This window comes from Drosophila teissieri, chromosome 2R (genome assembly GCF_016746235.2).
Source record: "Drosophila teissieri strain GT53w chromosome 2R, Prin_Dtei_1.1, whole genome shotgun sequence".
Classification (NCBI taxonomy): domain Eukaryota; kingdom Metazoa; phylum Arthropoda; class Insecta; order Diptera; family Drosophilidae; genus Drosophila; species Drosophila teissieri.
The window spans coordinates 5887352-5913919 of NC_053030.1; the positions used below are offsets into that span (position 1 = coordinate 5887352).

The 26568-nt window shown below is 41.9% G+C and overlaps 5 protein-coding genes across 6 annotated transcripts; 2 read left to right on the forward strand and 3 right to left on the reverse strand.

The window, feature by feature from the left end:
• Positions 1-891: 891 nt before the first annotated feature.
• On the reverse strand, positions 892-5016 carry LOC122615226 (UDP-glycosyltransferase UGT5). 2 transcript variants are annotated; one of them, XM_043790184.1, is made up of 6 exons: positions 4900-5016; positions 3483-3746; positions 3042-3424; positions 2779-2977; positions 1381-1829; positions 892-1296 (listed from the first exon to the last, which is right to left on the reverse strand). In XM_043790184.1, exons 2-6 carry the CDS (start codon positions 3735-3737, stop codon positions 1005-1007), a joined length of 1578 nt encoding a protein of 525 aa, XP_043646119.1. In that variant the 5' UTR covers positions 3738-3746; positions 4900-5016; the 3' UTR covers positions 892-1004. The 2 variants fall into 2 exon arrangements, with proteins under 2 accessions (XP_043646119.1, XP_043646120.1); XM_043790185.1 differs by having other exon boundaries at positions 4823-4936.
• Positions 5017-10292: 5276 nt separating this feature from the next.
• LOC122614270 lies at positions 10293-10659 on the reverse strand. Its single transcript, XM_043788809.1, has one exon. It carries the CDS (start codon positions 10657-10659, stop codon positions 10426-10428), a length of 234 nt encoding a protein of 77 aa, XP_043644744.1. The 3' UTR covers positions 10293-10425.
• Positions 10660-10680: 21 nt separating this feature from the next.
• Positions 10681-11124, reverse strand: LOC122614271. Its single transcript, XM_043788810.1, has 2 exons — positions 10984-11124; positions 10681-10822 (listed from the first exon to the last, which is right to left on the reverse strand). The coding sequence occupies exons 1-2, from the start codon at positions 11025-11027 to the stop codon at positions 10720-10722; spliced, it is 147 nt and encodes a 48-aa protein (XP_043644745.1). The 5' UTR covers positions 11028-11124; the 3' UTR covers positions 10681-10719.
• Positions 11125-13086: 1962 nt separating this feature from the next.
• Positions 13087-13529, forward strand: LOC122613841. The gene is made up of 2 exons (XM_043788241.1): positions 13087-13256; positions 13388-13529. The coding sequence occupies exons 1-2, from the start codon at positions 13204-13206 to the stop codon at positions 13485-13487; spliced, it is 153 nt and encodes a 50-aa protein (XP_043644176.1). The 5' UTR covers positions 13087-13203; the 3' UTR covers positions 13488-13529.
• Positions 13530-13578: 49 nt separating this feature from the next.
• LOC122613840 (serglycin) lies at positions 13579-14022 on the forward strand. Its single transcript, XM_043788239.1, has one exon. The coding sequence runs from the start codon at positions 13579-13581 to the stop codon at positions 13804-13806; it is 228 nt and encodes a 75-aa protein (XP_043644174.1). The 3' UTR covers positions 13807-14022.
• The last annotated feature ends 12546 nt before the right edge of the window (positions 14023-26568 follow it).

A 26568-nucleotide genomic window follows, 5' to 3' on the forward strand; every position in this document is an offset into this window, starting at 1 on the left:
CGTTATCCATTTTCCAAAAAAAAAACATTTTTATACCCGTTATTCGTAGAGTAAAAGAGTGTACTAGATAAGGTATGTAACCGGCAGAAGAAGCGTTTTCGACCCTATAAAGATTATATATATTTGACTGGATAAATAACCAAGTCTCTGTTCGTCTGTCAAGCCGTCTATCCGTATGACCCCTTTTTGAAAAATGTTTAAATTTGTTTATATTTTATCATTGTTTTTCCCAATTTCTATGCCATACAAATTTGGAAATTCTCCTTCGCACTTCCAGCTGAGTAACATGTATCTGATAGTCGGGGAACTCGACCATAGCGTTCTCTCTTATTTTAGATTGTTTTTGGTTTCCAATCAACAACAACGAGCCTTGAGGGAGCTTTTTTCGGGCTTTTTCGTACTAATTTTCCAACAATTAAAATTGGGGAGAGCGAAGAGCGGGAACTTGCCCTCGCGCACACGAGACTTAACTACCGGCAGTAGAAAGTCTATTAAGACAAGTCTGCCGATTCATTATCAGCCGATGCACGCGTGGTTTGCCCCAAGGTCCCCGGCTGTTTACATTTAATTGAGGGGGCTTGTTTGGGGTTTACGGAAGGTACATACATACATATATGGGCAATCGACAAACATACATATTTTTAGGGATCTTTGAAATAGTCCATGTCTAGCAAACTTCTAATTTCTTAATATTCCGAAATTATTTGATGAAAAATGTAATGGCCACAAAATGGCACTGTTAATAATAGAGCTGATAATATAAATTAGAAAGTGAAAGCAGTTTTCAGTATCAGTTTTGGCTTGCTGACCTTTTCGTTCACAAAAAGCTTAGTTGGGTAACATTAACTAAAAATGTGCTTAATTATGCATATATTAAAAAAATACTTTGCCTTAGTAACATATTTAGTTAATTTTATTTGCAATAAGCTTTTTCGACAAGCGAACCATTTTCCTGACATTCATTAATTGCTGTGTCCCAATTTCAAGTTCATTGAACCTAGCACTTATTGCGTCTTTGCCTTTGTATCTTTAGAGATTTTTCCCCGACCAAGCGCTGATATGAATATTTTTGCAAGCTTCCACGGGGCGACAATCAGTAGAAATAAGATTCCCAGCCAGAACAGGAGAACATCGATGGAATTGTAGACGATCCAGTTCATATGTCTGGCTTCACTTTGGATAAGTGGAGCCCCCCCATACTTTATGACATGCTCGATCCACCAGGTGGCCAACTCCAGAGGGGGAATGGGGCGCTGGCGAAAGGCTTCGGTGGATCGCCTAACTCTATCCGCGAATCTGTAAAATAATACAATAAGCCACAATCAATATTAAACAATACACAAAGAAATTGGAATAGATTGCTTCCTTAGAAACCCCTACTTTTTGTCAAGTATAATACGAAGTCCTCTGGTTATGTGATTCGTATCGAAGTCCCCGAAGTCAACGATAAGTCCGAAACCTCTTTGTTTCACTGCGCCGGAATTGAGAAACTGATCCCCGTAAAAAGGTGTCACCAGCATGGGAACTCCACAGTGAACCGCCTCCGTGGTGCCCAAAAGTCCTCCATGGGAGATAAAAGCCTTGACCTTCGAGTGACACAAGAGATCTCTTTGGGGCAACCAGTCGAAGGTGTAGAGGTTGGAGGGCTTGTTACTTTCCAGAGATTCTAGGCTTTTCCAGCGCATCACAAAGTTGTACTCCTTAAGTTGGGATATGCTTTGGAAAAGAGCACTTCGTTTGGCCGAAGGGAGGGTATTGCTGTTTACCATGGATCCCCAGCTGATATAGATTACTCCATTGGGGGATCGATCTAGAAGATCTAGCAGGTGCTGAAATGAAAAAGTATACGTTGAACATTTGGGTTAATTTGAACCTATGCTGCCAGCACTCGTTTGTATAACATTTTCGCATGCCATGAAATTCTGACCTACTTTCCCATACATTTAATATTCGGTAATCTCATTAAAATGCAGATTCACTTCGACTATTTTGATTTTTTTTTTCACAGCGATTATTTGATTAACAGTGGCTAATCGCGGGATACAAAAAAGCGTAAGCAATGAAATGACGAATGCTCATATACATACATATTTATATAGTTCTGCATTCCATATTTCCATATTTTATCATTTGTTTGCTGTATGCATATTCTGTACGATTCAAATACAATTTGATTGGTTGATAAGGAGTTTGGTGACGTACAGACAAACAGGTAATGCGATTCTTAAAGATAATAAGTTGTCTGGGCAAATAAGGCAAATCCAAAGAGAATTTTTTCTTATTTGCCATAAGCTAAAGTGAATTATCTGCCCTGTTAATCCACAATACAAGAACAACAAGAGAGAATGCTATAGTCGAGTTCCCCGACTATCAGATACACGTTACTCAAATAGTGAAAAATTGTAACATTTTGTGGAATATCGGTAGAAATTGAGGAAACAAATAATAATATTAAAAGTAAATTAACAATTTTCCAAAAATTTGGGCGTGACAGTTTTAGGCGGCTGCGGGTGTATACACAACATTAATAGTAATAAAAAAATATAAAAACATTTTTTAAAAGTGTGGGTGTGACAGTTCCTGAGATCGAGGCGTGCATACGGACAGACGGACGGACAAGGCAGTTCGACTCGGCTATTGATCCAGATCAAGAATATATATACTATAGATGGTCGGAAACGATTCCTTCTGCCTGTTTCATACTTTTCAACGAATCTAGAATATCCTTTTACTAGTAACTGTAACTGTAACTGTAGTATAAGAAGTGATTGAACCTACTTGTGGAAGTGGTTTTATCGGTCCCACTTGCAGGCCGCCCACTTCAATCACATTTGGAGCATAGGGGCGTGGTCCGGTTAGGGCGTAATGCTGATTAATCAGCATCAGACTTGTATTCTTCACGATCTCATTGATAGGTGGCAGTCCGGGTCCGAATCTCTGACCGATCAGGGCATCGGTGGCTGGCTGGGTAATCAAACTGTTCAAGGGAAAATCGAGTCAGATAAGTGAGCACTGGAGGATCGAGGAAAAACGACACCCACTTGTACAGTGTATTTACGGTGTGGAAGTGAATGAAATTATTCAGCCGATCGATCAGACTCATCTCATCAGTGTAGGGCAGGAAATTCATGGGCATGATGGGGTTAATGTACGGACTGCCCATGCGTTTGTAGTGCCACGGCATTATCGCACAGCTACTCAATGCGATTACAGGTGCCTTCAACAGGTGGGCCACCACTGCCATGCAATCGTTGGAGAAATGTTCCAGCAGTATGACGTCATATCGAATGGGGGACCGGAGCAGTTGGGTGATGAGGGGAGAGTTCAGGGCCACCTGACAGGATCGCAGACCCCAATCGTGAAGCATAAAGTAGGTGGGCACCTTGAACGGAAGTCCAAGGGGCTTCCATTCCGATTCAAAGTTCTACAATTCAATAGATAGTTCAAAGTAATGAAATATATCTGAACTTGTATTCACCTACCCTTAAGTCAACCACGTCCGTGAGCAGCGGCATTCCTTGAAAGACGAAATCCGTGTAGTTGGCCACCGGTTTCTCCAGTGGAAAATAGCTATACATGCTGATGTTGTGACCCCTCCCAGCCAAGGCTAAGAACATGGGTCGGAAGAAGTCAAAGTGGCTCTTTCCGGGATGTTGAAACAAGCCCAAAATTTGCGCCGCGTCATTGGGTTCCGGTGTCAATAGAAAGACCAATAAAGGCAAGGGTAGCAACTTCATTACTGATCACTTTATTCGTATGAAAATAACGAAAGATAAAACTTTTTGCTTTAAAATAGACTTAATAATTCTCACGCTTAAATGTTGGTAACAAGAAACGATATTTACTTAATCTTTGTTGTGGATGTATCACAATAAATATGATTTATTTTTCTTATTATATTGACGCAATAGGGTAATGCACGTCGTCAATCATAACTGTCTTGATTACATCCTCATCTTGTTTGAATTTATAATAGAGTATATATAGTATTCTTTGTGTCACTACTATATACTATTACACTGTATCCCATATCTTGATCAAGTTTGTATGTCTTCAAAATCTCTTAGCAGAGTGCAACGAAGCACCATCTGAGCCCCAAAGATCAAAGTTAACACCGGGAAGACAGAAGGTCGCTATTGCACTTGGTGTTTCAGATTCTTTGTTTCTGCAGCGCTGCACTTCGTTGCACTTGCAACTTGAACGCTTAATCTGTGAATATGCTAAGATCGTGACCGGAATTTGACTGGCTATTGTCTTTTGGACAGACCTTTTAGCGACAGGTTTCCCAAGCGCTGCATACAAAGTTGCGACCATTAAGAGGTGTCCGCCCAATTTCTTAACTATTGGTTTGGGCTGCAACCTTAATATACCCATTTTTATTACACCTTTTCTTTTAATAACTGCTGTCTCGTCCACTGTTCTTGAACTATTTTTTTTGTTTTTTTTTTTTTTTTTTTTTTTTTTTTTTTTTTTTTTGGCTGCAACCTTAATATACCCATTTTTATTACACCTTTTCTTTTAATAACTGCTGTCTCGTCCACTGTTCTTGAACTATAATTATTTTAATCCGAAATGAATTTAATGCTTATGCTTTTTTGTGACCCATTTTTGTTAAATACGATCATTAGGAGGTTTCCGCCCAATTATTTAACTATTGGTTTGGGCTGCAAACTTAATATACTAATTTTTATTACACCATTTTTTTTAATAACTGCTGTCTTGTCCACTGTTCTTGAGCTATAATTATTTTAATCCGAAATGGATTTAATGCTTATGCATTTTTTGTGACCCATTTTTTTTAAATTTACGTTTTAGACCTTACATAGCTTGATCAAAGACTTTATGTAGTCATTTTCTGTTTAGTTTATTGGCGAATGGTATATTTCAAGAGTAAAGTACCAGCTATATCCACTGTTAGCTTTCGATTTCCTATAAAAATTCAAAATGCAACTTGACACAGCCACGATCCGCGATCAACTGAAAGCCAAGGCAGCCGCAACTCAGATCCAACTTGGCTAACTGCAGTTGCCGTGAGTTGAAAACTGCCCTGTTGCATTTTCCTACTTCTAGCCGAGACAGAGTTTTCCGATATACTAGTATACGCTTAATCAAAGCAATCCAACACCAACACACACTCCCCGCCAGTCATGAGCAATTTGCGGTGGGCCATTAGATTGCCAAATCAAGGGGTCATATGAGAGGGGGCAGGGGAGTACACCTTTGAAGGGCCGGATGAATATGCAGATTATATAATCGAAACTGCAATTGCAAAGATTGGAGGGGATTTTGTTTCCAGTGATAAATTTTAATGAGTAGAACAATGCAACGGGCCTAACAGATTTATTACGTGTTATGGGATGAGTAATGCTTAGCCTAACGAGTTTTAAGTTGTTACAGTTCTGTACCGGTTTTCAGTCTTAATCTGCTCGTCCAGATTAATCCCTGATTTAAAAAAAAAACAATTAATTAAATATTTTTAAAAAAGTATAACATATATAAATGAAAAACTAAATTTGTAGCTTGTAATTTTTTCTTTTTCGCTAAAGGTGCTTTCAAATTTATATATAAAGTCTTATATTTTATTATCTTTTGATAAGAAGATCTCTAGGGAAAAAGAAATTCAAGGTAAGATTTGTAGAATTATGTTTTACATATGTTACACGTTTCCTCTGCGTATTTGACATGTCCGATTAACCCAATTTTCTTAGCATACATTTAGGGGTTTTATTTACATACGCTGCAACTTTCAAATATTAGTCATGCTCCTAGTTAACCGTAGTCATTCTTGTAAGACAAGAATTTATAAATGTTCTTTTGGACTATGCTTTAAGATTCAAAATTCATTTGGAGAATTAACTTTAATTTACTTAGCGGACAGCCTTCAAGTTGCAATATTCAGAGATTCGACATGCCCGTTTACTCCGGACCTCGTCACTTCTTCACTTTCGGCACTTTGGGAGTTTACTAATTAAAATTCACTTTGACAATTACCGTAATTCTCAAGATACTAATTCCAAAATGTTGCACCAAATAAAATATCTTTTGAATGGGCTCAGTTCAAATTTCGTTTGAAGGAAGGTCGTTAAAATTTAGGGAAAATAATAAGTAAAAATTTTCACGTCTCGCCTAATTAGCGCAGCAGTCACAACAAAAACAAAGGCAGCTACTGGACGCTGTCAACAGCTGCAAGGGGGGGTGGAAAATCTGAGGGGGTGGGTTTTTCCCAGGAAGTCTTGGGTTTTAATATTTGCGTCACGTCATTAAAAGTGTGACTTAATTGTGAGCGTTTCACAAGTGGAAAGTTAGAATTTACGACAGATTATCAAATCAAGTGTAAATGGGAGAGGAAAACCCGAGACGTTCACAATTTTTCCGGGCAGCATCCGCAGCTGTTTCCACTCTCCTGCCAATTTTCCTCAAGGTGTTGCCAAATCGATAAGCATCAGGAGAGCGGGTGGGGAAAATCGTACTTGAGAAACTCTTTGCTGAAAGAGAACTGGCCCGGTATCAATTTATTTTAACGTTCAGACATTTAAGCTTTTGATTTTCCCACTCTCTAACCCGATCATTTATTTCGTTCTGGCAATAAAATGGAATTTAAAGTGATAGGAAATCTTATTGAAAATTCGTAGATTAGCTGCAGAAAGGGTTTTCCTTTGGGGCGGCGCGTGTCCGTTTCAAATTGTGGGCTGGGCATTCGGAATTTTCCAGCCATTTACATTTAATAGAAGCGCATGAAAAGATAAGCGTGTGTGCATAGTGTGTGAAATCAATAAAATGACAATAGGTGCAAACTTTATCGACACGCCACTGCGATAATGGGACGGGGTTGGGGAGTATTTTTTGCGAACGACGTTCTACTCACACTGTCTGAAAACGAAACTCCAGGGTGGTGGTTAAAAGGTGGCTGAAAGTCCAAACGAAAGTTTCCGATAAACCATTTTTCGCACGGAAGTGCAATTTAAAGTGAAGTATCCATATAACCGTGTCCGCTTTTCTTTGCAAATGCGGAAATTATTCAGAGAAAGTTTCTAATACATTTGTTACCGCCACTCAATCGCCAGGTCCTCTGTCTTCTGAAAAGGGTTTGAGTTTCAGGCGATGTCTGGGCTTTCAAGGATGAGCCATGCAGTTAGACAGCTAAGAGAAATTATAGACGTTCAATAGGGTACATATTCTACTATATTTTGCAATATAGATCAGATGTCTGATCAGATTATCGTTATCAACTCAATAGTCTGCTTAATCCAATATCCATGGCAAAAAAGTATCTCACGCACAAATTAAAGGCGTGAACATTGCGTGCATTCTCATCGCCTTAAGCTTCAACGCTTTTCCTCCGGAAGCTTTCCCCCTGTTAGTTGTTCAGTAACTTCTCTACCTTAGCCATTACCAACTTGCAGGTGTCTTTAATAGACAGCCCGAACTATTTATTGCCATGTCACGTGATCTATGAAGCTGACGCCAACCGAAGACAGCCCCCAGTTTCCGCACCCTGTACAGTTTCACCTGTGATTTAAGCCGCTTACTAAGACATTTTCGAGGCAGTCGCGTCTTCGTGCTTTTTCGAATAAATCGATTAACAAACAAAGTTGGAGCAGTTGGGCCCCACGGAATATGTGTGTAGTAGCTATTTCCGTGACAGTAATCAATTTATTTTTGGCAGTGCGCCGATTGCGTTTCCGCTCCAAGAACATGGACGAACCAGAAGTCTGATCCCCTGCAATTTTCCTACCTCTCGCCACCGCTTTTCCCAAGTCCCTCCCCCTTTTAGCCAGCGAAAACTCTCTCTTGTCTGCTTCGGAAAACGTTTCATTTCGTTTTGGCTTTTGGCACAGCGATTTCCGCACAAATGTCGATAAATCATCAGAACGAAAGAGTCAGAGGAAAAACTAGAGAAAGGGCGGTGCACAGGGAGAATTAATTCGAATTAATATGTCGAGTACTTTACTCAGAATGTATGTTAAAATTGAACTAATGAAGCGTAGACTCACATACATAGAAAATATTAAAAGAACATATATATTAAGTTTGGATTATGAATTTGCCATTTCATTAGTACATAGTTTTATTTCATTTTTATATTTCTGTATTTTTTATAAAAATTCAACATGTACTATATATATTTTTCTCTGTTGTCCTGGTAGGTTAAACCTTTCGGTGTGTTGGCGTGATAGATAAGTTGATAGGCGCTTTGAAGGGTTATCGTGGCTGTCTCTTAATCAATCTTCTTCTACTGCCGCTTCATCTTCTTGGCAATTAATTAATTTGCAACAAAGCGGAGGACACGTGACCAGGACATGGCGTATTGAAGGAATTTTTTAAGAGAATCGTGCTCTTACAGTGCTTATCAACATACATAGTAACTTTCTTTAAACACATTAGGGACAACGGAGCGCCAAGATTACTGTCCATTTTGACGCAACGGGAGTCCTTTTAGGGTCAAGTGCTGGAATTGATGTTTCGTTTATGATTTATCGTCACTTACTGCCGCGTCATGGGCCATCCCCATTCCCAGCCCGTTCATCCCACCCCCTGCTAATGGTCGACATATTGCAAAAACAGAAACAAAAACTAAATTAGACATAATAGCTGCTGAGGGGGTGGCAAATAGGTCGTTTCAGATAAGTCGTCATGCTGTCATAATCATCACAAGACAGCATCCATCCATCGCCCATTTTGCAACGCCCACAAGTAACCCCTGACCCCGCCAAACCCCCCTTCCTCCGCCTGCGATTTACTGATGTAATAACCATGTTTTCAGCTTGTAATGCGGCAGAGCCACAAGAACACTTTTGGCGGGGGTGGAAGTCAGGTCCGAAGAAACGGGGCAAAACGGGGGGAAAACAGGGGGTGGTGAAAATAAGGGAGTTCTCGGGTCGAGGGTTGCCCTTTGTTCTGGGCGCTACTTTTGAATTGTTTTTGAAGTTAAATGTGTGATAATTTAATGACTGGCGACGCATCGGTCACAAGGACACACACTGTATCTGGCCGCCCCCCCTTCCCAGCGTGGAAAAGCACCCACCCCTCGTTATATAACTCAATCCTCACTCACTGAACGCCTAATTTAGTGGAATAATAAAAATGTTTTTGGGGCATATAAATCTGTGGCTGGCGATGATTTGTGCACTTCCGATGTAACAGATTGTCTTTTAATGCCTTCGATTCAGCCAACTGTGATACCCAGAAATCTCCGATCTGACAGGGTGGCAATTATGAGATCTACATTTGTGGCTTTCCTGCCTGGCAACAGTTTAGTCATCTTCGGTCGGCTAACTATTTTCCAGCCTAACTAGTCAACCGATCCGCCAGCATAGGTTTTTTATATCCGATCTGAAACACGTTCATTGTTTACGTTTAAATTAGCATGCCAGTCCAGTTATTTGCATAAATTACTGGGCCAGACCCCCGAGTGTTTTGTTCTTTCTTCCCATAGTTGCAGGAACAGGTGGTGAAATTATTCGCTCGAGGGATGGAGTGCCTTACTATACTAATTAATTCGCTTTGAGTGAGACTTTTAGTATTTCTAGTTCTTAACATACAATAACAATATTAGACAGCGGCATTTCGGGGAAGTTTTTTTCCAGGGTTGATAAAACTATTTTAAGCTATGCCAAAATAGGAATAGGAATATAACAAAGTCATGGGCACACGTGAAAAACACGTGAGTCAATTAAATCCCACAATAAACATAAACATATCATTTTTAGCCTTGAATTTTTTAGGTTAGGATATACAATTCATTGCTGAGACCATGCTAATCAACTTTCGCTATGTTGCAAACTCATTAACTTTCCTTGGAAGACTTTTTCATCATAGAGCTCACATGCTGTGCCTAAGAAAACCATAGATACACAGATTCGGGTGTCAAGTTTCTTACAAAGAACGTGCTAAATAACTTTCGCTATGTTGCAAGATTATCAACTTTTCTTGGAAGGCTTTTCCGTCATAGAGCTCAAATGTGGGGCCCAAGAAAACCCCAAAGCCAATGAAGATTTATGCAAATCCCGGGCAGCGAACGTTAAAGCTTTTGATTTGGCGTAAATGTAAAAATATGGCACCTGTGTGGAAAAAAACCGAATATCAAATGTGCAAAAATCGCACAGCCACATTTGCATATGACAAAGTGAGGCAGACAGCCGCAAACAATGAAAAATGACTGCGACGAATGCTCGCAGGCTTAGTTGGGGTAATTTAATTTGGCAAAATAAAAAAGTTGCAATAAATAAATTTCCCCGAGCCCCGCACGTGACTGCTGCGATTTATGAAACTCAATTAATATGTGGAAATTTTGTGCAAATTAATTTATTGCTTTTACATATGTACGACTATTGTGACAAACAATCGCCATCGTAGTGGTATTTTCCTCCTCCGACGCGGTCTCTCCAGTGGCAAAGGCCATCCGAATCCCTCCGTATCCGCCTCCTAGCAGAAGTGCAGGCTATTGAACTGCTCCCGATTGTGGGTGACCATCTGGTTGTATTTGAAGGCGGCCGACTGCTGGGAGCTGCTCTGGGCCGTGAGCCTCGTGTTCCGCAGGAAGCTATCTGCCGGACTGCTGGACACGGCGTACTTCCCGCCCAGACCCTCCACGCTGCGCATGGGACTCAGGTGCTTGGCGGGGATGGCCTTGCTGGGTGTGCGAGTTTGGTGAACCATTGTCAAGGATTTCTTTCGAGTTTCAACAGGAGCTTGGGTGAGCTTGGACGACTGGCGGATTCAGGGCACGCTGGAGAGACGCGTCAGCACGGAGAATTCCAGACAATTGCCGCAGTTACTAGTGCGAGAGCCGCCTTTCTTGGAAGACAGATGTTTAGATAGACTGCAAGCAAAGAACGAGGCACATTAGTTTTGTGGTTAGAAACAGGATAAGTTGGATAAGAATGCACTAAAGCAGTTACTGCGTAACTGAGTATCCTTAAGGTGATAGTTGTCATTTTTGGAAAAATATCCCGTTGAGTTGGATGCCGTCTTGATATTCACCTTATATTATTCAGCAACTTGGCTTTGGTGTCCGGTGTCTTCATTGACACATTTGTTTATGCACTTTGGGGAAAATAGTTTTGAAAATCACTGATTAGGTATCGACTGCCAGGCCTTCGAACTTTAGTCTGTTGGTTTTCGAACCGATAGAGGCGCTTTTATATCAGAAAGCGCCCCGGACTTGGCTGATATCATCACGAGCTGAGAGCGTGATCGAGATAAACTAGTTTTTTGGGAGGCTCTGATGCAAAATCGGTGGAGCAGACTTGTGCCAAATTTCTTGTTTACGCCATCGAGTGGAAATCAAGTTTGCCACGCGGGCCTCCATTGACAGCTCTAAACGGTAAACATCTCTTTTATAATAAACAAACCCAAACACCAGACAAATGTACAAATAAACAAATTGGGAAGGGGGATTTTCTGGAGCCATTTAAATGCAGGTGGTTTCCCCAAGGATCTGCTGGGCATTCTTCTTGACGCTATCTGGTAAAGTGTTAAAGTATTCAGCACTCCGGCTTTATATAGATTTTTGATAACGCATTTTTTAGTTTCACCACGCTTAAAAAAATACAATCTTTTTTACTTTCTTTGCTGTCTGGGAACGTTATTTAATTATTGAACCGTGTGTCTGGCCCATTTGCATAATGCAGTCTGAACAAAATATTTGGCAGACATACTTGGCTATATATTAGCAGGTTAAATGCAGATTTTGACATTTAAAACGGCGAATTCGACGTTCAATATCCGATTTGTTGCTTTGGGAATCTTCAAACGACTTTTTTTTAATAACCACTAGGAGAAGAGTGTATAAGATGGGGGGGTCCTGGATGTCATTAAACCTATGAAACTGTTTTTGTGGGATTTGTACATTTGAATATAAGCCGAAGTCCAAAAAATAATGCTCACACGTATAACGAGATTTTGGGGAATTTAAATTATGCATCATAATATTCACTAGCGTGGGGAATCCTAAGGCTGTATTTTTTTCATTTTTAATTGTTTTCTTTTGCTATATTCAATCTAGAAGATAGAAAAATTTCCTAGTTTTAGATTCCATACGATTTCTATTCTCTGGATATGAGCATAATTCTGATCGAATGTCTATATATCCACAAACAACAGATTAAAATACTTTTAACCGGCAACAGGCTTTCGAGTTGTTTTCTTGATCGAATTGGCTGATGCAATGGAACCAAGACTTTTCATCAGCTATCGGTTCATGCATAATTCGTAATATCAATAGTTATCGGGCGATATTGTTAATCATTATAGATTCATATATACGCAGATACTCGAATGCATCGCAATGCTACGGAAAAGCTGATTTTTAGAGACTTCTTCATAGGAAAAGTAATTTTTGCGGAATTTCGGGTGACGTGTCAAAAACCGCCGGCCGGCAACTCTAAACATTTTTCGAGTCTTAATAATCATGTTTGTTCAGAGGAGACAAAGGAAAATACTACGTGATACTTAGCAGGTTTTCTGGGGGTGGTTTTTATACCCTACATAAGAGAGGATTCGTTTGGCAAAGCGTTGAAAGTCTCACAAAAATGGTTATATTGAATAATCATAATACGTTTTTTCCAGTCGTAATCTTGTATAATAGTTCAAAATATAAAAGGAATTTGTTAAACTAAACGTGTCACCTCCCATTCTTAAAATTTAATATGAGTTTATACATGACGTATAGATAACAATGTCTTAGACATGTGTTGTTATTATTTTAAAAGGTATCGTGTAGTCGATTCATGGAAGGCCACTGGAGTTGCTAGTAAAGGTTTCGTTTCGTTTTCGCGGATTAAACCAGTTGCTCTATAGCTCTAATTTGCATTGTCGTCTGCTGGAACGGGTTAGCCTCAGACGGAGACCGAGTTTGAGGTCAGCGGTGGAGGGAGTGGTGCGGGGGCGGTGCGAGCGAGGTTTCTGGCGGCGTGGAGGTGGTGCAGCTGGCACAGCGACACTGACGCTACATGCTGGTAGAACGGTGACGCAGTTGCTCGGCCAGACATTGCACTCGGATCGACGGATCGTATCGTATCGTATCGGATTGGAACGGAACGGATCGTATTGGATCGGCGTATTTAAACCAGTTGTGGAAGTCGCTGGAGGGTCAGTAGAAAGTCCAGAGCAGAGCAGATCGGCAACGAGCTGTCCGGAGCGTGAGCTGTGAAATTTCCTTTCTTTTCTATCCAATGTGCAATTTGCAAAAGTTTTGTGTCAATGCCAAAAATTAGCCACACGGATTCCAAACAAAAATTGTTGAAGCAAGCAAGGTGGGTAAAAAACTAAATATTGCCAGTTAAAATGTAAAAACGGTTAATTGTGAAAACATTTGTAATGGCCCGATTTAATATTCTTGGTAGTTGTTTACTAATACAAATCCTTGCTTATTTGCTTTGAATAGATTGGGCAAACACCTGTCATCGAAAAAAGGATCGCGTACTGGAAACTCGGCCAACAACAAGGAACTTAAAGTACTCACCCTGTTGCAAACTGTACCGTGAACTTTGACTTCTCTACAAACGCATTGGAAGCGCAGCTTTGTGTAATCGGCAGAAAATTTTTAAAGAAACCCAAGGAATATCTAAAGACAATATGGTCTACACTGAACGTACCGACAAGTGCCTGAGCAGCACCACCAAGGACAACCAGTCCACGAAGGGTCAGAACCACTCCAAGTCGAGCAGCGGCTCTGGATCGGGTTCAGGATCAGGATCGGGATCGGGATCTTGGAGCAGTCAAGCCTCGAGTGCTGACAAGTGGAAGTACAACAACATGGTGAAGAACGATCGCCAGCAGTTCAATGGGATGCATTTCTCCTAGATGCTGTAGTAAATCCTACTGGAATGTGGGGAGCCTTGAGGAATGGAGAAACGGGGGGCTGTAAACGTTGTTCTTTCTATTTTGTTCAGATGGGCTCGCCTTAGGTTAGTTTTGTAAGCCATTTTAAAGACTTAGGTATTGCCATGTGATAAAAGAAAGAAATCAATAATACTCCAATTGGCTAATAAAATTAATTCAGAAAGTGATGCGCAAAAAGAGACCCTTTTTTATTTCGGTGGAAGAGTATCGCGGGACTAATCATCTCTAACTAAAACTTTAAGTTCAAAGTCCAAAATGTTATTAAATTCTTTTTACATCTGAAAGACAACCCCATGTGCAGCTACCTAACAATATTCATTGTCATTTGACCTTGCCGTTGACTCGAATTGACTTGACTGACACCCAACGCATATTTTATTGTCTGCAGCATTTGCATGAATTGCGGCTATTAGCGTGATTAAGCCAACTTCTCTATCGGGCCATACGGACAACCCTCGATGAATCCGGACGGAGAGCACTTAATACGCATTAGCTACGCTTATTTGACAGCCTCAATCTGCCGAGCGATTCCTGCAATATTGATGATGTCTGGCATCCCCTTTTCCTCTCGATTCCCCTGCCCTTTCTCCTCCTGTGGCGCGTGTCCTTCGCCGGGAACAAGTGTATCTCCCAGTGCAGCCGCAAAAGGACGACGTCCGGTTTTCGTTACGAGGATTCGTTCGACTGTATATGTCTGGAAAGTGCGAAATTTTTATAATTTTTCAATCGTATTGTTTGCCGAGCTGGGAAGCATTCAATTTGAAGCAGGAGTGGGGAGGATGCTGCGGTTGTCCTTCGGTCGTGACACACGACTGAGCAGGGGACTCAAGCTTCGCAGGACACGTGGCACTTGGCTATTAGGAAAAGCGATTTCCTTGACGGTGCTAATAGAATTCTCGCTCTCTCCGCCAGTCCCTTCCCAGCGTCAAAGAATAAATGTTGTGGCGTTTTCGGGTTTTCTTTTCTGGCTGCTGTCAATGTAGTTTGCACTGCAAAAAACAAGCGCAAGCTAACTCTTTTCAAACCATTTCGATATTAAACTGATTTTAGTACTATTAGGTAAGTAAATGGAGATGGGCTCTAATAAATACGATTTCCATATAAATCAAAATAAATTCACACACCAAGATTTTCCTTAGTGAGCCTCATCTAGTCGAATCCTGCACAGCTTCTGTCTGTACTGGGCCTTGTAATTACTTTGTTTCCTAGCGCCAGGCGGTCCTCAGCACCCAAAAGATTCCTTGTCACTTTTGGTGTTGTGCGATGCAATTAAAACCGCTCCGCAGGTGTCCTTTGAACTTTGCCACGAATATAAACTGTGTCTCAGCCCGAGTTTGCTCGTTGGTGTGGAATGTGTCAGTTGCAAGGCTTCCGAAACGGGACAACGCTCTCTGATTTATCAGACAGAAGCAATTATCACGTCATTATCAAGGAAAGCCCACAACAACTGTGGAGGTTTTGATTTTTGTTTCAGTAATTGCTGCTTATAGAGAATGGGGGTTTAGTACGCTGTAATATATAATTTCTCATGGAGGTTTTTATCCTCTGCAAATAAGATGTTCAGTAGGATAACTTGAGGTTCAAGTATGTTTATTTTAAGCAGCTTGGCATATTCTAAACAGAATTCGTATAATTAATATCATATTATTATGCTTGAAACTGTTGATCTATACGGTAATTCCCTTCTTATTGCAGCGGTCTTAACTAAGCGGTCAAAAAATAATAATAATCATGTACTGTACGGATATTTAACTCCTGTTTCCAAAATTCCTTTTATCAGTCTTCGGCTTTATCAACAACTGAAAAGTGATTTCCGCTGAAAGACAACCCCGCACCTCAGACCCCAAACTCCTTCCTCTAATGGCATATGTCACAATGGCACGTTGGGAAATTATGAATAATATCCGTAACTTCTGCCGAGGCACACCATACACGCCCAAAGTGCCGTGAAATATTCCCGAGCAGCTTGCGTTGAAAGAGTGGAAGAGGGCGGCCATGCCCACACTTCAACTGAGTCCCTGCCAACGCCTCTGAAATTCGTGAGTGCCGAACTGCCAGGCAAATTTGTTTTGGGGCGTGCCGTCAGATACAACTTCCGATGACATCCGACAGATGTTTTGCAGCCAACAGGATAACCACCGGATTGCCGAGTTTGCAGTACTTTGGCTCGGAGTTGCGCCCGCTTGCAAAACAATTGTCGGCACATTTCCCGTCGCGGATGTCTCCGCCAGCAGCAGTTGAAATGTACAAATGCTCAAAGTCGATTCAGATGCGAATTACATTTGAATGTAGGTACTCGATGATAATGTACGGGCGTTGACATCTCGGAAAGGTGTTTTGCCTTCCTGTTTGGCACATGACAATGTCATCGCCACATGGCAGACACACTCGATGCCGAATCGCTGGCAAGGTGTGACGCATTTGAAATTGATTGCCCCGAGGATGGGGAATCCAGGAGGTTTTACATGATATTCGATCAGAATCAGCTGGCTCAAGATGTGGGCAGATACGAAGTGGATAAGTGAATTGTAAAAGGGAAACATTAAAAACAGCTAAAAGTGCTATTTAAGACATGGTAAACCCCTTACTAGTACACTAAATGTTGATGTTGATTTAAATACGAAACAGACCAAGCGTTTTATGGAATATTTTATTACCTGCTTGCCTTCAAGTTTGTTTATTACCATATTCATATTTTTGACTAGCAAACATTGACATCAAATGCTGTGATAAGCCCAACTCCAGGCAATTAATTTCGTATCTTTAGGTTATCCTCGCTTTCCAAACGCACCCCTTCAATTATATTCTCATCAAACCAGATGAGATATGCAGACTTTCTTCTGTCAATTGTAAACATCTCTATCGATCCCTGGATTTGAATACATCACACCGTATATGTACATTTGTGATGAATCATATCACATAACCTCTCATAAACTTATGCTAATACACATTTGCGGAGAATATAATTTACAAAATATGCCAAACATTCGCCCTGACAAAAGGTGGCAATTACACAGAAAAACAGAGAACCATGAACTCAATTCAATCGCAGAGGGAAAAATTCAAGAATCCAAATCAAAAGCAACCATTGTTGCCGATACATTTTTCAGCCGCCATTCCTGATCGACAGCTGTCATGAATGACAATTGGATTGCAGAAACAAAAATTCTGAAGTTGCTGCCCCTGTTCCACTGCTGCACCGCACTCGGATTCAGATTGAGATCCTATAAAATATGCAATAAAAATATGAGACCCTGTAATGATTGCCAGTATTTATAGATTCCGAGCAATTCTGCGGCGGCTGCGGCGAGGTCATCAAAACGAAAACAGCCAAATCGACATGAAAATTGAAACAATGGCAAGGCGAGTAGCATTCTGTGCCCAGGGGCGTAGAGGGCAGGCCACTTTCCGTGGGGGGTGGGGTTCTACTCCACACTGGAGTGGTTCGAGCTTCGAACTGAGGAGAATTGAACGAAAGTGGAGTGGTTCTCGAGTGAAACGCAGAGCTGCGGTTGCTTTTTTGTGGGCCGTCTCGCGATAATTTGAATTTGGGATGGCTAAGGATGCGAGTTTTAGCTTGGGGAGTCAAAAATTCGGAAATACCAAAAACCATAATTCTAATGGTAAAATAAAAATGTATTAAATTTTGTAATACTTTTGCCATCGATATATTTTTAAACTCATTCAATACAAGTTCTAGTACTCTTAAATAGGGTTTTTTTGTTGTCCAGAACATTCAGAGTTTTCCACCTTGCTAAGATGTATAAGCTTTAATCCTTGCTGTTATTTTTCAGTTATAGCTGAGTTGCTAAGCCTCACTGGCCTCACTAAGCCTCTTCACCACAGTGCTGCCCTTTAAGAACCATATTTAGCATGTTTTCGTACGCACAGCCGCATGTGGGAAAGGTTAAGGGAACGGGGCTTGCGAGTTCAGAGTGCAAATCCCTTAAATGCAATTATGGCCTGCGGCTCACGTGAGCTCAAGTGCGGAGAGGTCGTCACAAAACGCCAATGATATGCTCTGGAGTGTCTTTGTTGTGGCTTAAATACATAAGCAGGGTAACTCCCTCTTCTTTGTTGCCCCCCTCACACCACCCCCTTGCACCCCTTCTCCGACAGTTCCCCTCCCCCTGTTCCTGCAGCCTGCCCAAAGCGAGCGCGCCAAAAAGTCGTGGCTGAGCTTTCCATTCGCTGGTCGGGTGGTGCAGATGGGTGATGTACTGCTCTTCGCCAGTGTGCGTGCGTATGTGTGTGTGTGGTGGTGGCGGGCTCGTGTGTGAGTGTGTGTGGCATATGCAACGCTCCACAATCGCATCATTTTGAGCAATTAAGTGTGTATTATCCGTCGCTGCGTCTGTCAAAGGGCCTTGAAAGCAACTTCAAAACCGAATCCAGTCGCGGCTCGCAGTTTCTCCTGTTCCTGTTCCGCCACCGGAAGTACATTGAATGTGCCAGTGTGTAAGTGTGTGTATCGGTATATTGTGCACACCGCAAACAAATCAGTCTGCGAATTTCAAAAATAACTTACTTTCAGTGCAAACGAAATATGAATTTTCTTCTTCCGTGATTAGTTGTTTCTAACGAAGCTCGTTATTACGCTGCTTTATATTTAAAGGTATTTATATTGTTTTTTACAATTTCAATAAAATATCTTTAATTCTTTTGAAACCTCTTATGACTAGTAATTCTTTCAGTGCATCTCCGACTCCCTCCTCCCTTCAAATCCGCGCTTTTTGTGCGCAAATTGTGCATTTAAGTCCACAATGGCGAGCCAACAAAAGCAAGGGAATGAGATGCGGAGTGCTCGTTAAATGGGATATGCGGAATATGCGGAATATGCGATCTGGGATATAGGATACGTTGTGTACTCCTGTTGGGATGCAAGTTCCCCTAGCGATGCCTACTTTCACTTTTGTTCAGAGCGCAACTAACTAAAGGCGGTCGGGAGGCGTTTCGCTGTCAAGTCTACGAGTTGGGATAGCAGGATTGCAGGATTGCAGGAATGGTTGGTAGGGAGAAGTAAGGCGGTTGGTGGGATTCCTGCTATTAAAAATATGTAAAATGAAAAAGAAATCATAAGGAAATAAAGCTAATCTTCAGGAATACATCGTTTATATAGAACATTGCCCTAACTTCACTAGATCACTTACTAGCTATCACCACCAAAAAACAGATTTTCATTAGATTTCCCCCAAAGAAATAAAAGAAGAAATTGTTTTCTACTGGGCAGCAGAGTCGTTTTGTGCATTCCCCATCCCCCAGTTTTACTACACTAGTCTGACATGAAACTTTTCCACCTTTCCACTCTCACTCCATTAACATTTCTCATTCGCTTTATTGCCCTCTTGGGCTGTCACAAACAAGTGTGGCCAACTTCGGGCCACGCCCATATCAGCCCACACACGCCCATTATCCCGACATTTTCCAGGGGTTTCCTTCGTACTCCTCGGCAATGTCTTCTGGCCACGCTGGCCAATTTAAAATTCAATTTAATTTCAATTGATATTGGAAAATCTTTTGAGCACCTCCCCCTCCCCCTCCCACTCCCACTCCCTTTTGCCAAGTGAAAAACCTATCCACACGCAGCGGGGAAGCCCCATTAACAGGGTTTCCACAGTTTTTTCGTATTCTCAGTGAGGAAAACTCGCTCGGACGTTTGGCTTTTGCGGTTCCCGTTTCGGCGACAAAAGGTGAGAAACCAAAAGCAATTACATCGCAGATTTCAGTTCTTTGCTCGAAAAGTTTGTTGATAATTGAAATAGGGCTTCATCCATCGCCCAGAACCAGACAGATTTCAAAGTGGGTGGCCGGAGCCATAAATTATGCACAGGCCACTGAAGACAGCAACCTGAAGGGCAACAATAGCAAAGCCGGTGAAAGTTAAACCACCCAGAGCCCAACCCTCACTAATTGCCCCAAGGCTGGTCCTCAAAATCTCCGGCAGCAGATTGTTGTTTTCCTAGCAACGCCGTCGCCTCGGGTTGTGAAAGATTTCCTACACGTTTCGGCCATCTCATAAATAAAGGGAAAATTTCATTAAGACAAATTATTGTCTATCAATATGTTGCCGAAACAACATGAACAGTACGGGGGCGGGACATTGCTCATTTGCCGAACACCCCAGCCAGCTTGTATTTGTATGTTTACATAATAATATTTGCGGCTCATAATTGCATAAATTTTTAAAGCGTAGCGCGTTTCAGCCTTGTGCAACCTGCAATCCCTCTTTGTTCTGACCCCTGACCTCTGTCCCCGGCCATGTCCCGGAATCGGTTGGGATTGGTTTGGTTGGGTAAGCTATACTCTAGCAAAGGGCACTCTGCTGTCTATTACAGAGATATGAATAAATCACTCATTTGCTATTTGAAGTAAGTCGATCTTACAAGTATTAAGGTTGCTTTATACTTTCAAATCCGCTTAATACAATAAGAAAACTAAAGTTACGTTGCTCATTGCTCATTGTGTTCTGCACGTTGCTCACCTTTTTTCGTACTTGTCTCTCTCTAGTAACTATAATATCAGCTAAAATAATTATAACCCTTAACAGGGTATGTATGCCACCGACTATAAATATCAGCTGCTCACCGGTTTGGCTTGGTTTCGGGTTAAATACGTAGAAATTAAATTAAATATGCCCGCGGTTAAGTGTCGTTGCAGGTTGCCCTTCCACAAACACAAAGGGATTGGGCGCAGGCCTAGGCTTTAAATCCAATTAAGATGATATCCGGGGGGAGTTCCCAGGCAGGTGAGTGAGTACGCAAGTCACGTGCATGGGCTGTTCGAACATTGGGGCAAATATGAGCCTATCATAGATAACCTACGCCGTTGGAAAACAAATTGTCTATCCAACGCCACAGATAAGTTTTCATCTAAAGTGAGAGTTTGGCCTTTCTCCGCGACACTTGACTTCTTCCTAATTGTTATGAGCGCATAAATTTCAATTTATTTCTTTCCAACTATGCGCTTGTCACAGAGTTCATCGATTTTATCGCTTTCCTCTTCAAAGGAAGCTGCGCCAAGTCTTCATTTCGAGCTCTTGGGAAACTCATCATCCGTCGGCTAGAACAAATCGAGTGTGAAATTCGATAAGTGGTTGGCATTGTCTGAGAGCCAGACGACCACAAACTGCCACTTGAAGTCGGGATTTTTGTTTACGAACAACTAAAATCGTCAAAAACGAAACTATAATGGGTGAATTGTGAATTACGCTCTACTTTATGTGACTTTTACGATGGCAATTCAAATTAGCTTCGTGTTTCTGGAATAAAAATTGGTCTGTTAACTATTAATTCGCTTTTTTTTTTACTTTTTCTGAGATCGAAAGTGAATTGAAAGTGTGAAATCCATTTTGCAGCAATACTCATTCAAAAAGATCTTTTTTAAATCGAGCCTAATTTTTGGCAATTACAAATATGAATTACATCTAGCGATGTTGGTCCCCGCCCAATTTCATCGTTCTGAGCCCACTCCCGCTAAATGGAATGATTTACATGAAATTCCCATTTTCCCAGGGCCAACCACTTGACTTATGACTGCTCGACCACCACCGAGCGATCCGCCCCAGCTCCTCGGGGCGACTAAATCGCTACTAAGTATTATATAGTATATAGATTGAATGGCGGGGCAACGCACACAGAGAAACACAGAGAAACACAAGGGTGCTTGGCAGTAGAGCACACACTAAAGACACTAAGCACGACAAAAAGACATTAAACACGGCAGCGAAATAAAAAAACATTGAAGTTCCTTATCAGCATTTCCGCTTTTCGTGACCAATGTCTTGGAGTGTGCACACACATACCAACACAAGGACCAGGGCCAGTGTGTAATGGTATTGTTTCCAGTGCAGATGTGTGCGTTTTTCGGTGTATCAGTTTCGCACACTCCACGGATCTCAGTTGGCATGCAAAGGTTATAGAAATGGAAAAGTCGAAAGGCCGGCGAGGTCGGGGGTCGTTTTCCCTCACTTCCTCCCCTCCCCTGCCATCTCCACCCCTCTCCACCCACCGGTTAGTCTTAATTTCTGGACATGCTCTTGGCCACACTGGTTATCCTCCATTATTCATAAATATGCAAATGCCAGGGCGTAATAAATTCCAGATGCATGGCCAACGGCTGCGGGTCAATTTCGAGCTCACGCTCATGGGCTTTACCTTGGCACTCAAAGAAACCCCTACTAAATAGTTGAGCCGCTAGATATCAAGAATTCCATAAAAGATTCCGATTATTACGATCTAAAAATGCGTTAATACATATCCTAAGCTTATGATGAGCCCATAAACTTATATAATGTATGGAATATCTAAGATATATATCACTAAATAAATAAGTAGCAATGGAAATTGGTTCATTCCATTAGTGGATGCTTTATTTTTCCGCTGTGCAGCCGCCTGGCCAGCAATTTGGGCTGCAAGTGGTTGGGTGGTAGTGTGGTTCACTGGCTGCGTGGTTTTAGTTGAGCGGTTGGGTGGTGCTCGGCCTGTTTAGCACTCAATCTGAGGCGGCTCCTCCGAACCGCTGGCATATGCCACATTACCTCCACAGCAAATTAAATGGTCTCGCAGTTGGGCCAGCTCAGCTCAGCCCAGCTCAGTTCTGTTCGGGCTGTTCAGTTCCGTTCTTGGATTCTCGTTAGGGGCGGTTGCATGTGGTGGGCGGGGCCCGTTCACACACACTCGCTGCCTTTGTGTGTAATCTGTGGAAACCACACACATGCACACATGCACGCCGCAGGACAGAAGTCGGAGGACAAAAGTCCAGGAGAGATATGCCACACTCTGAGATGCGGGCGTGACTCACGAATGGGAAACGCAATTGAGATTTTGAGCGATTTGCATGGGTGATTATGTATGTGGAGATCATTAGGCGGAGATCAGTAAACATATGCTACATCATATGATTCGGTGTTGAAAAGGCCTTATGATAGTAACAAAAAGGGCTGACAATAAAATTATTTTTTATATATATTAATATGGTGTAATAATAAAAATTAAGAAATCTCACGGCTAGCTCACGACCTCACATCTTAAACCTCTCTGGTCCTGGGAAATAGTTTGTAAAAAGGGCTTCTCAGGATGATTGTTCCCGCCTGGACTTGGATTTAAAACAACATAAATCATACTTTTTTTTTGCAACAGCGAAGGAACAACCCAGGTCCTGCGAAGCACCCCCAAAACCCCCAGTCGCCCCTGCGGATAATGCGCACAATCGCAGCCAGGACACGAAATCGGAAGGAAAGGAAGTCCTAATGTGTGGGGAGGCAGTCAGTCAAGATGGGGGAATCAAAGGGACGAATGTCCGGAACGAGAACTGTTTGCGCAGCACAAAAATGAGTTTTCTTTTCGTGTCCTGCCAGTTGGACCTTTGTGAGGATGGCAGGACACAGCCATCTCCATCGTTACTTCTTGGGGACTTGAGCTCGAGTTTGGCTGGGCAAACAAGCGTATAAATTGAGTTATAATTTGTTCAGCTCCGGATGTTGGCTTCTCCGTTATTTAAATGAATCCTCCTGATTTCCTGATAAGTCCTCAGACATGTGGCAATTGGTTGTTATCCTTTCTGGACGCTTGACTCTTGATTTTCGGGTCCTGGATTTCCCCTAGCCGCAATCATAGCAAGCATGTTTACCACGGACTTCAAGGGTTCCACAGCGGAAAAAGGACGAAGAACTTTGATTGGCTTGGAGGCAATTGGACATAGTTGTAACTTCTTGAAGGAGGAAGAATAATCGGATGTGTGGTTGGTCTTTCACAACGAAATTCATGTTGGTCGTTAATTTCAGGGCACTTGAGAACTCAAAGGAAAGGAACTGAGTTTGATAATTGTGCATAACTGGTTCTGGTTTTGAACCCACCATTTCCTCTAATTACCTTACCAGATTTTCAACTTCAGAGAACCGCTTTTGCCGCCTACAATGTAGCGAAATTTCCATTTTGGCTTTACTCGATTGTTTGTGAAAATATTGTTTTTAAGAATTAAGGCAGGCAGAACTAATACATTTTAATTAAGCCAGTTTACGAGGAGACGGAGAGAGAGTCAGCCAACCTTTATCAGTGGGGAGAAGACCACTCAAAACGGTAGCCACCCCCATAATAAAAATGCGTACAATAAAGTTGTGATTTCTTTTCGAGAATTTTCATTTGTACTTTTATTTTCATATACCTTTCTCACGTTATTTTTTTCCCCATTCTTCATGCTTGAAATGGCAAAATGGCAGTTTACGCTCGGTTCACATTTTGTCCTGTTGCTGCCAGAAAATCCAGCCCCATTTCCCATTTTCCATGGCTTGCCACATTGAGTGGCACTCTCGAGCATGTCTTTACATCTCTTTACGCTTGGCTATGGCCGCCAAATGGGGGCTGGGGATTAAAAACCCGGTAGAACCCGGTAGAACCCGGCAAGTGGATGGGGATACTGCGGGGAAAATGGCGGCCGCAGATATATTACTTTGAATATAAATACTTCAGGCCGCTATCATCGAGTGCTCAACACATGTTGTGGTCTCTGATTTATGTTGCAATTGAATTGCTTTATGTTGTCGATAAAATTCAGAAAATTCCGAACGAGATAAAGGCAGACGAAGAGCAGACTCCGTGGAACCCTTCCAACTCGGCACACATTGTATCTTTCATGTTGTGGCTGCCTTGCGTATTTTTAGACATTTATCAGCAATCCAAACAGAGCCGATGCCGAAGTGCCCACAACAAACAAACAACTTAACATCTCAAATTGTGGTTTGTCTGCCCTGCCATTCAGATCAGTCCGATTCCCTGTATTTGTAGCTGTATCTGTATCTGTATTTGTATCTTTCCTTATGCACCCGCATGGATCTTTTGGATCGCGTCTGAAAATCGATCTGCACGTCGCAGGCAGAGTGCGCAAAAATGCGAAAAGTCACGTAGTCAGCGAAACAGACAACCCATATAGACAACGATTTACGAGAATATATTGGAGCAGCAACGAGAAGGGAATATAGCAGGTTCCGAGGGTTGGGAGGTGCACGTGGCATTGATCTGGGCGAGTAGGTGGGTGCCTAAGCCCAAGAATGAGTCTACTTCCAGATGCACCGAAAGAACTCAGTCTATAAATTGCTGTATTAAAAGTTGGCTAAAGAAATAAAACCCAAAAACAATGGTCAGAACAATTTTTATCCCTGAGTAAAGATTACAGATGCACATTACAATATATACATAAAAAAAGGTTCTTTAGAATCATTACAGTTCCCATGTTCCCGTGAATCATGAAGGTTTTCAGGACATTTGGATGTAATGTAAGGGCCGAAATATCGGCCAGTGTAGGCTTAGCACCAAATGGGCAATTAAAGTGTCACAAGTTCGGGACATGCAATATTTCATGACGCAATGCCTAAGATTATGAATATAAATGCAAATTAGTCTTGGGCTCACTCTACCCCTCCCCACTGCCCACCCCGTTTCCGCACCCCTCCCGATTTTCCTCAGGTGGGTTGCTTCCACCTGTCTGTTGTGGTCAGCGGCTAGAGAGGGATACATAGAGGCCTCCAGGGGTTAGTTAGAAAGCGGGAGCGTGACAATCATTAAAAGTCAACCGACGACGACGACGACGACGACGACAACGTTGAAACGTCCGACGTTGAACAATCACTGAAAATGACTAACGGTAACCACGATAGCTCACATCCGGGCCAAAAGTCCTGGCCTGAATATACACACACATACCAAAAAAGGGAAAAGGCGGCCAAGAAAAGCTTTTGGGCCCGTGCACGTTGAAAGAAAATTACGCTCTTATCTCGCTTCCTGTCGTGACACAATTTTCTATCATAGAAGCCACTCGAGGACTCGACTTGATGTTGTGCCTTTGGTCGCCTTTGTTTTTTTGCTGTTGCTTTTGGTTAGGTCAAATACATAAAGTTATTATTGCTTTTGCCATTTGGATGGGTGGGGTGGGGGGGTCAAAGGTAATGATAAATGTGCCACGCTCACGTTTCCCAACTTGAAGTTTGGCTTTTGCACAGGAACCAACGTCATAATTTAGCTATCCACCGATTTTCGTAAAACTGTCATATAAGTCGTTGGTCCAATGACAGTCAAAGATCGGAAGATAGTATAGCTGGTATTTTTGAGTACCCGATGAAGCCAAAGAGAACTACGTTTACCTAATATATAGATAGGTATTGTACACTTAAGCTCTTTAGGCTACGGAATAAATAGGTTATTTAAAATCTTTTAAAGCATTAAATGCCCCCAGATTTTCATACATCAGGTGTTGCTTTTCTTCACTCAAGCAATTTCAAATCTCACATTCCCATCAACCATAACTCAAACCCTAGGCCAACTAAAAGTCAAGTCTCTAACAGGTCACCATACCATGGGTCTTAACCCACAAAGTTTGTTTTCGTAAGCCCAAAGTAATGGCCATTTAATGCATAATTTGACTGGTTAAGCACATGCGAGCGAAAGTAAAGGACTCAGATTAACAGGAGCAGCCCTAACAAGCTGGCATTTTCTATGAATTTCATAAATACTAATTAAGTGGGTCGTTCTGCCGCTCTCAGAAGGTCCAAAGACCTCGACTGTCTCGCTTGCACCCTCTGTCTCCCGAACGTAATGAGATGAAAATCGAAAAAGCCCAGCGTACGTGACAAATTGAAAAAAAGCGCATCAGTGGAGCGAAGTTAACTGGTGAGACCTGTGTGGAATCAACCATACAATATTGGACAGCGACGACAACCACGACGCTTTT